This window comes from Medicago sativa, chromosome 2 (genome assembly GCF_051527215.1).
Source record: "Medicago sativa cultivar Bolivia chromosome 2, Bolivia_mono, whole genome shotgun sequence".
Classification (NCBI taxonomy): domain Eukaryota; kingdom Viridiplantae; phylum Streptophyta; class Magnoliopsida; order Fabales; family Fabaceae; genus Medicago; species Medicago sativa.
In genome coordinates, this window is record NC_140750.1 from 50,916,275 (window position 1) to 50,927,126 (window position 10,852).

Below are 10,852 nucleotides of genomic sequence, written 5' to 3' on the forward strand. Positions count from 1 at the left end.
CTATCTACAACCTCACACACAACGATTTTTATTATGACCAACTCTCTTTTAATCAACCACACAAGTAAATGAATCTAAGAGGGTATGGGTTAGGAGACGAAGAAGACGATGGGAATCAAGAGGATGCAAGATGTGAAGAACAAGGGGACTGATGCTAAAAGAAACAAAAGAGAGAGAAATAAAAATAAAAAAGAATTGGTGCAACAGTTATTAGTTACACAAATGTGTCACGCAAACCTATGTTATAATAGTGTAACTAATATTATATTTAGTACATTAACACACACTCTGAAGAGTATTGTCATCATAGATAGTTTGTGGTATTTCGTTAGGCAGGTAAGATGCCCGTTCTTCATCTATAACTAGTTTAGAGACCTGGTGTTGCCCGGGTTAGATATTAAATAAGTTTTATAAATTTGTGTGCACGAATACACGTGCAGTATATTAGATTGAATTTTTTTAAATTTAAAATTTTAATAATATCATAAAAATAAATATAAATGATGAGATGAATGTCCAATGCAAGAATAAAAAGTTTTACAAAATCAATAATGAATTATATATATATATATATATATATATATATATATATATATATATATATATCAAAGTATATGTATGAGAAATAATAAAATTGGTGTTTGGCAAACCTGAAGAAGAAGAAATGTTAGATGAAAAAAAGGTTTGAGGTTTCTGCTTGTGCTCAAAATATGTAAATATGTGATTAACGAAAATTTATTTATTTATAGTTAACATTTGCATTTGAATATTTTGTCAAAAAATTTGCATTAGAATATGCTGTTAAAAGATAACATAATAACTAATAGAACCTTTTTTTTATCAAAAAAAAACTAATCGAACGATTTTTTTCCTCAAACATAAAAACTAATTGAATGATATACTGCTAAAAGATTAGTAATAACTAATTGAAGCTTCTTATCCTAAAAACAAATAAACAAATTGGAGTCTTTTAATCATAAAATAAAATCGTATATGTAAAGTAACTAATCATAAAATAACTGATCGTATATGTAGTTTGTTGAGATATTTCTGCTACATAAAATATTAGGAATTCAATAAAAATTTAAAGAAAATATTGAGTGGATAAGATCAAAATGTTGTTGAGATATTTATGTTAAATAAAATATTGGTTTTTAAAAATAGAAAAAATAATAAAAATATTGAGAATGAATGTGGAAGTGACACGTGACATAAAAAACCTTACTTTATATATATACTATTGATTGATTGATTGATATTGATTGATGATTGATGTGTAGTTTGTTGAGATATTTCTGCTACATAAAATATTAGAAATTCAATAAAAATTAAAAAAAATACTGAGTGTATAAGATCAAAAGTTTGTTGAGATATTTATGTTAAATAAAATATTGGTTTTTAAAAATAGAAAAAATAATAAAAATATTGAGAATGAATGTGGAAGTGACACGTGGCAAAAAAAACTTTACTTTATATATATATATACTATTGATAACAATACTAGCATGGAAAAATGAAGAATCAATTCAATGATAACTAGATGTTAACATTAACAACTTTTCTACATTTTCAAAATATTTTTGCTCTTTTGTATTGTTATTTTTGTTTTTCCATGAAAAGTAACAGTACTTTGTAAGGCTCAAGAACAGGATACATCTGTAAAAGATAAAATTATGTTTATCTTCAATAGCATTAGTAAATGGAGAAATACTTGTTGCGATGATAATCATAACACACACAAACTCACAAAATAACTATGAGAAAACAAAGGAGAGAATTTAATCGAACACACTATTTTTTTATTCATGAAAACTTAATATTACACAATGGATGCTTCATGCCTTTTATAGGCCTAGTTTTTTAAAGCAATTCTTACATGCTAGGAAAGTAAATGCTAGACTATTCAAGGTGTGTTAGTACTTATATTTTTTACTTTGAATAAGCAACAGACAATCTTAATAACCAAGTAAATCTAATCTGTTATCTCATAAGCCACATCATTCTAGTAGATTCTTGATTTAATTTTCCACAATCATTTCTAAAATCATTGAAGGTATTTTACCCGGATGCTATTATCACTTTTGGTATATTTTGACTATTGTTGTTGGTCATTTATTCGGATGGACATTTTTTGTTATTCTCATCCAACTCTCGATATACGGAGATCTTTTGCACAAATTAGTTTTCAATTCCTTTAATCTGTTTTCATGGAAAGCAGCAAGGCAAAATTTTGTAATTTGTTTGCATTGCTTGCGTGATCTTGATCTATGTAAATTGGTCGTTGAAATGCATGACATTTTTGATATCTGGGTCTATTGTATTGTATTCCCTTCCTAATATAAGCCTTTTGCTCCTTAAAAAAGAGTCTATGGATAATTATAATCATGGCATTGTGTAGTCTTTTTGATCATTGAAGAGAAAGAGATAGCAGTTAAGGAACTAACTAAAAAACACATTTTCATGAAAATCAAGTTTATTGGATTAAACTTGCATACTTATGAGGTGTCATGTCTTAATGGGTTTCCAATTATGCTCAAGTTACAAGTATGCTCTCTTAAAAGATTTGTGCCGATTTAAAGAGTTTATGCGTTCTCCCTCTCCAACCAAATGCCAATAACTTAGTCTAGAAACTTTGTAAGCTCACTTCAAAGCCCAAGTATGATTATGTTTATATTGTGGGTCCTGCCTTTATATGAATTGAACCCACATAGGTGGAGGTTGTGGATCACTTACATGTTTTAAAAGTCGAATCAGACAGCTCAAATAATCACTTGAACTGGTGAGCCTTCTAGATCAGGTTCCACAGTTTTAAACCACTTGAACTGGGAAAAAACCGCAATCAAACAGCTCAAATAATCAAACTGTTTCCAATGTTGGTTCACAGTTCAACCAATTGAGCACTCCGGTATGGTTAAGATTTTAAAACATTGCTCACTGTGCTAAGACCTGGCTTGATGGTTCCCTCTCCGTCCGAACATTACCAGTTCACTGTTGAAAAGATACTAATGAGTAGAACTACTGTAAGTTGGATGGATAAGTTTATGATTGTGGATCATAATGTCACAAACAACATATGACCATGTTATCCCAATTCAACAAAAAAATAATTCCTGCATCATTCCTATTTTGCATTCTAAAAACAATAAAAACCAAATAAAACTCAGCCATATATTTGAAGTCAGGGCTCAAGCAATGCATACTAGACTTGTACATATTGAAGGATTCATTGTAGATTATTCTATGTCATGATTTACCTTTCATTTATCTTAAAACAAACCGCCACATTTTTGGCTCCGCAAGCCTCGTTCATGTAAGAGAAGCTTCCAAACTTCGTATTATGAGGTGTTCACCGTTCTTCAATCAAAGTGAAGAGCATGGCCATGAGAAGTACTGGACCAATCTAAAGCGGCCTTACAGCAGAGAAATAACAACACACAAGAAAAAATTATCAAATTAGTCTTAGTTATATGGCAAGATAACAGGTGCTTGTAAGTACAAAACGCCAAAGAAGCACACCTGTGACAATCCATTATTGCTGATATAATCTTCACCAAGAGACTATCATCTAAATACTCTTTTAGCAAATGATTTTTTCTGAGAAGAGCTTGATAATGCTTTCCTACCTGAGCCAAGAGTTGAACCGGCGATTGTTGAGCAGCAATCTTCAGATTTGACAGTGAAAACCCTAGACATTGTCATGTCTGATAAATGGATGGGATTGGATTGATTCCATTCTAACTGACGGGCAATGAGTTTGTCACAGTTCCAGATGCTGACTGATCTCAAATCACTAGGCCACTTTTCAATTGGCTGAATTTGTGGACATCTCCATAGTTGGAGTTCTATCAAGCTTGGCATATGTTGATCCATTTTCGGCGGCAGGGACTTGAGCTCCTCACAGTAGTCAATACTCAACAACGTGAGCTTTGGGGCGAAGAAACCTTCTGTTGGAAAGGATACCAACTTTGGACAGTTACTTATGGACAAGGAACGAAGGGAATCAAGAATTGGAGGACGGAGTCTCATTTTCCCTGAAACTGCAAGCGCTTCTAGATTTTTACAACCAGAAACATCCAGGGACTTGAGGTTGGGAAAGATATCTAACAAAAGCAGCTCCAGTGAATCAACGCTATTGTGTAAGTACAAGGATGTAAGTGTTTGGTGGAACAGACATACATGTGCCGGGAATTTTAAGTTCCCACAGTTGTCAATGTTCAGTACCTTCAAAGCTGAAGAAGTTGTTGGAAGTGAAGAAATAAGCTTTTTGCAATCTCTGATGACAAGTAATGTCAAAGATGGAAGGTTAACAGGTAAATCATTTTTCAATCTAGGACAACTATTTATATGAAGTTCTTTCAGTACTGCAAATGCTTTGTTAGCCTCATTAGGGTGCTGCCAATCCTCCCATGCTGACATGTTCTCAATCCTAAGAGTTTCTAGGGAACCAAAGCTCTCAGTTACAACGGAAGAACCATTCCCATAAAACTCCGACCCTACGCTCACTAATCCATCGAATTTAGCAATTCGTAGTTCTTTTAGAGAAGGAAGTTGCCCAAGTGGAGGTAATTTATAGCAATATTTGCTACCCTGGAGCTCCATGAACAACAAGTTGCAGAAGGAAGAGTCTCCGACCCAATTAGGAAATTCTGTCCCTAGGTAGTTATGTATAGAAAGCTCTTTCAGATTTGTATGGGGCTGTAACCTGTCTAGTATGTCTTTTTCTTGTTGTGAATTGTCAGTATCAGCATTCTCACCCCATTTCAAAATTAACTTTTCAAGAAGTTCCTTTTCATTCAACTTGGCCTTTTCTGAATGCACATAGCTAACATGTTCAATATTGTGAATGAACAGTGATCCATGTAAATCAGATAATTCTCCTAGTTCATCAATGGAAGATCCATATTCTTTTCCTATGAAAAAGTCACTTAGTTTTTGTAGGTTTGTCAATGCACACAAATGCAATGGCATCCATTTCAAACTCGTACGAGTAATATCTAAGTAACGCAGGTTAACCAACCTATGAAAATCTTTAGGAAGTTCTTGTAGGTTAGTACATCCAACTAGCTTCAAAGTTTCCAAATTGTACAGACAACCAATGCTTTCCCGCAATATGTTCATCTTAGCCCCAGACAGATCTAGATACCGAAGATGTATTAGTTCGGTAACTGAATCAGGAAACCCCTTATGATAGATGCCTTCCAAAGATAACACCCTTAAAGACTTGAGCTTGATCAACAAGTCATGTGGAATCTCATCAATAAAGCTCACAGATTTATCTACTAACCTTAATTCCATGAAGGTTCTTAGGTGAGTAGCTTTGCTTATAGCCTTCCAATGTACAGCAGGGAATTTATGTGCAATCAAATGCAGCAGATATCGAGCACTTTCTTCCACTTCTTCATAATTGCCTTCTATTCTGACAGAAAATTTTCCAGATACAAATTGAGCTAAATCATTTACAAAATGGTGCATTACAAAACACAACTTATTGCGTTTCGATTGCTGAAACAACGATCTAGACACCAGTTCACTAAAGGTCTCATCTCCAGCTTCTTCAATTCTCTTGTGTCTTCTCAATGGTTGTAGTAAACCTTCTGCCATCCACAATAAGATCAACTTCTCCTTCTCAAATTCATAATCTTTTGGAAAAACTGAACAATAAGCAAAACATCGCTTTACATGTGATGGAAGATAATGATAACTTAATCTCAAAGCTGGGAGAATATTACTCTCATCATCCTGCAAATCCCATATCTCACTGTTCAGTACTTTGTACCATTCCCTTGTATCATCTTTAGACCTCAGAAGTCCTGCAAGTGTCTTAACAGCCAAAGGCAATCCTTTGCACTTTTTAATTATTTGTTTACCAATTTTTCTTAAATTTTGGTGAACAATTGAATTTGCATATCCAAACACATGTTTTGAAAACAGCATCCAACAATCATCATCACACAGTTCTGAAAGATAGTAAGGCTTAACAGTCTGCATAATTGATGCCACGTGAGCGATTCTTGTTGTTACAATAATCTTACTTCCAGGAGCTCCATACACAAATGGATTCTTCAAAGTTTCCCAGCTAATGTAGTTTTGATTCCATACATCATCTAAAATGAACAAAAACTTTTTCTTTAACAACCTTTTCTTCAAATCATGTTGGAGTAAATTCAACTCTTCAATACTGCAACTACATGAAGTGATCTCTTCCACGAGGGTTTTTGTAATCTTGAGAACATCAAACTGCTCAGACACATAAACCCAAGCTTTGAGATCAAATTCCTTCTGCACTCTTTCGTCGTTGTAAACAAATTGAGCTAAGGTGGTTTTTCCAATCCCCCCCATGCCCACTATGGGAATCACACTTATATTGCATTCTCCTTCTGCATCGTCGGAAAATAGCAATTTCATTAAGGCCTCCTTATCATCATCCCTACCATACACATCACTTGATCCCACTACAGATGAAGTTGGTATCTTTGTTGGGATTTTTACTCCTTTAACCATTTGAAGTTGAAGCATATTTTTCTGTTTTATGATCAAGTCTAGTCTTTCAATTATGTCTTGCACTTTCTGTTCAATTTCAGCATCATGCAAATTAACAAAAGCAGTAAAGTTTGGGTTCATTATTACCTCACCTATCTTTGCATAAGTACATATCTTATCCATTACATCATCAGCATCAAAAACAATTTCTTTAAGTTCCTGCATCCACTCCCTGACAGATGCATTTCTCAGTTGTTTTTCCTCTGCATCACTGAGCACTGCATCAATGGACAACAAGGAGATCTTCAACCTCCTGAGCAACAAGTCACTAGTTTTACTTTTCTTAAAGAATTTAACCACTGCAGGATAGGCTATTTTTCCAAGCAAAACACCAAAACCAGCCTCTAAGAAAGCTCCACCCACAAGTTCCAATGCCATGATGCAAGGGGTGATCAATAAAGGAATGCCTGATTGTTAAACTTGATCCAAATTGTCTAATTGTAATGGATGAGGAAAATGTTGTTTATCATGTGTGTGAAAGTATAGTACTAATTGATCAATAAGTTAGTTGGAAGTTTCAAGGAAAATTTATGATGGAAAAGTAGGACACGTTTTTTGACCATTCTCATCCAATCATTGAATCATATATATATTGCACGTTGTTGAATGATGGTGACAAATGACAAAAACTATGTAAGTAAGATGACAAAAGGTAGTACTACTAGTTTTTAAGAGAGAAAAAGGAAATAATAGTGAACTAATTGCAATTAATAGACGATAGTTAATGTTTAATTATTGAACTCCCTAGATAATTCGTTTGATTTTCTCAGTTATGCAACACTTATTTAGTCCTTCCTAGTACAACAACAACAGATTCTTCTTCAACTAAGCAAGGTCCGTTACAAAGATCAAACAACGTTATAATGTTATACTCCCTCCGTCCCACAATAATTGTTGCATTTAACAATTTTACACATTAAAAAATATGATAAAAGTGAATGATAATTTTACTATTGTATTACTTATGGATAAGGAAAGCAAGGAATCAAGAATTGGACTAACCCCTTGTTGGAGCCATCATTTTGTAAGTAGTAAGTACATTAACCATGTTAATTATTGTTTAACAATTTAATTTGGCATTGGTATTGATTATTGAATGGAGAACTAATGTAAATGTTACAGTAGTATCTTTTAATGACAATATATAATTGATATATGTAGGAGAGTAACATCCACTTCAATTCTTGTCAAAAAAAAAAAATCCACTTCAATATTCTTCTGCCTGTTAACAGTACAAGAGCTATTTTTTTCCTATAACAAAATTTACACAAGAATGATTAAACTTAAAAACTCACTGCAGTAGTATATGACATATGTGAATAATAAAATTCCACACAAAAGAATGCTACCCTAAATCCAAATAGAACAAAATTGTTATGTTCCTATCATCTTATTTGTGATGCCTTCATCGACAATAGGTTACCCAGAACCGAAGACTCTCTTGTATCATTAACAGGTGGTCCAAAAATATCCCAAAACCGAAGAGTCTCATCTCCCCCAGCTGAAACCACAGTTAAACCATCTGGACTCTGCAAGACATAAGAGCATTAGTGTAACTTGAAAGAAATAATCACCTTGATAAAGTTAAAGTTGATGTCGCTTGTTGAAAACAATCCCAAGCAAATATATTAGATGCTATTGCCAATGAATGATTGTACTCACATTATCACATGCTTTAAAAATTCACATTGGACGATTAATCGTCTCTCGATGGAGGACTTGAAGCATACCTGAGAAAGATGGAGGACTCTAGAAGTATGAGGGTCCAAGCCTCCAACTTTAGTCATAGATGGATATTGCCACAAACACAGTTGGTTGTGTTCTGGACTAGTACTAAAGCCATGACCACTTAATATCTCTTTGTAATGTCTATTCCATTGTAATCCACAAACCTGAGCTTTGGTATCTATGCTGCAAATGTTGGTTCCTTTTTGTACATTCCACAACTTAATACATCTATCATCTGTTCCGCCTCCAGAAGCAAGCACATCTGAATCATAAGGGCACCAATCAAGAGCTTTGACTGCCGCAGTATGCTCTTTAAAACACTGCAAGAAATTCGACGAGTTCATTTTATTTGAGTCCCATACATAAACGTAATTTTCATTTCCACCACTAGCCAATAAATTGCCCCTTTTCGACCATTTTAAACCGCAGATTTCTGCTCTGTGTGTTTTTATCCGCGAAACCTCATTTCTTCTTGCTCTAACTGCACACAAGAACATAATACAGCATTAGGTTACAACATTTTATCAATAGCTTAATGTATTCGTACATAAAATACATCGAAAAGACTTAAAGAGAAGAACTAAATCTAATTACCATCATGGTTGATTATAGATTTGTCATGGCCTCCGGAAGTTAAAATACGATTATTATTCCATGCTAGAGTTGCTATCCTTTGAGTATGACCTTCAAGATTTCTTACTAGCTTGGAAGTCTCGGCATCCCAGATTTGAAGTTGAGAGTGCACAAATCCTGTTGCCACATATGTTGCATCCTCAGACCAGGAAACACTTGTTGGATAATTATTGCCATTGACTTTAAACAACCTAGATACATCAGTAGTAACTGAGTTCCAAAAGTAAATTTCTGGTCCCAAAGCAACAGCTAGAATGCTGTTTTTCCCCCAATCCACAAGGTTTGTGTAGTAATCATTTTTTATTTTTGGTGCATCCAATACCCTTGATTCCTTCTGCAAGCACATTTAATCAATTTATCCAATCACAATACAGAACAAGATTAGGAAAATACAGCACAAGATTAAAACACTTGCTCATTGATCCTTTCTAAGAACAGCTTAGAAACAGCAATAAAAACAGAATCGTCGCATTCAGCTTAGAAACATTTATACTAACAACAGAACAAATAATACACATTTAATTGAAGCATTCATGCTTATGTTGCACTTAAAATGGTTAAAAGTGTGGAACATTTTGAACAAAGGCACACCCTAAAGATAAGTACAGGTGCATTTTAAGTACGCATATATGCATTCTATCGCTCAAAATTGACTTAAGAAATGCCATAAATTGTTACTATATTGAAAATGAAACCGTATAAAAGATCATTAATATGAACAAAACCTTAGGCAGCCTTCGATGGATACGTTGATTGGAACTGTTGTGAAGTGCTGCAGCATCTTCTTCTCGCAGCTGATCAATATAACGAATAGATTTTTTACTTGATTTTGGACTTCCCCTAAATACCAACATCCGAAATGGTCTCCCTTCTGAATCCAAATTCAGTTTCTCATCTAGTTTCTGTCTATATGCTTCCTGTCATTGTGAAGATGTATAAGATGTTACATTAAAAAGATAAAGCCTCATGAAATATGAAAATATTCAAACAAGAATCTCGAAAAGGACAAGCGACAAAAAAAATACCAACAATCACTTTCTGTAATATGAACAATGTTAACATTCGAATAAATTATATAAAAAAAAAAGATTCAAACCAAAATTTTAATTTGAAAAGACAATTAACAAAAACTACTCCATCAAATTAAGCAATAATTACTTTTCTTGAATGTATTGAAATAGATATCATTGAAAAAGTGAAGTGGTTTTCATAAAACAAGTTAAAGCCTCACTTTTTGTTCTATAAAATTCCAAAATTCATATAAATAAGAAAAATAAAATAAAAAAAAAAACAAGAATCTGGAAATTAGACAAGTGACAAAAAATACACAAGAAATTCAGCAATTACATAACTTCGTTAAAAGTACTCAAATTCAGCAAGACATTGAAAAGTTGACAACTTCACAAAGAGTGTGAAGAGGTTTTGAATCATAAGAAAGAAAAGGGGGGTGTAGAAATTGAAAAAAAAAAACGTTGAAAAAGTTGAGAATTTAAGAATGATAAAGAAAGAAATATACATACATTGAAATTTTTATTGTGAATTTTTTTGGTCTTGTTAGTGAGCAAACTGGTGGCTTGATCAATATTCATCAAACTCCTACTGGGAATGAACCGATCACCCTGGAAAGGAAAAAAATTATATAAATGAGAATGCAATAATGCATGCATGCATGCATATGAAGAAATAAAAAGAGAAGAATCATATTCATAATAATGGAATAGTAGTATTACTGGGAAATCATAAAGGGTGGGAGGGCTTAGGAGGTGTTTTGGAGAGTACCAATCACGATCAAGATTCCACATTTTGGAGAAGAAGAAGAAGAAGAAGAAGAAGAAGAATTTGTGAAAGAATGGAAGAAGAATGAATGAATGAATGGGTTTGAGAACGTTGTTTGGTTTGTTTCCCCGCCAACTACATATAAAGTGGCAACGGTTTGTGTTTTGAACCGTTA

At 33.4% G+C, this 10,852-nt stretch overlaps 1 protein-coding gene and 1 pseudogene across 3 annotated transcripts; both read right to left on the bottom strand.

Moving 5' to 3' along the window:
- Positions 1-1,525: 1,525 nt before the first annotated feature.
- Positions 1,526-7,094, bottom strand: LOC146948646 (putative disease resistance RPP13-like protein 1 pseudogene; annotated as a pseudogene). 2 transcript variants are annotated; one of them, XR_015026931.1, is made up of 3 exons: positions 3,517-7,094; positions 3,255-3,410; positions 1,526-2,988 (listed from the first exon to the last, which is right to left on the bottom strand). The product of XR_015026931.1 is annotated as a putative disease resistance RPP13-like protein 1 pseudogene, transcript variant X2 (transcript). The 2 variants fall into 2 exon arrangements; XR_015026930.1 differs by lacking the exon at positions 1,526-2,988 and having other exon boundaries at positions 3,092-3,410.
- A 627-nt stretch (positions 7,095-7,721) lies between these two features.
- LOC146948647 (cell division cycle 20.2, cofactor of APC complex-like) lies at positions 7,722-10,516 on the bottom strand. The gene is made up of 5 exons (XM_085744855.1): positions 10,422-10,516; positions 9,627-9,818; positions 8,863-9,235; positions 8,271-8,749; positions 7,722-8,069 (listed from the first exon to the last, which is right to left on the bottom strand). The coding sequence occupies exons 1-5, from the start codon at positions 10,488-10,490 to the stop codon at positions 7,926-7,928; spliced, it is 1,257 nt and encodes a 418-aa protein (XP_085600981.1). The 5' UTR covers positions 10,491-10,516; the 3' UTR covers positions 7,722-7,925.
- Between the last annotated feature and the right edge of the window lie 336 nt (positions 10,517-10,852).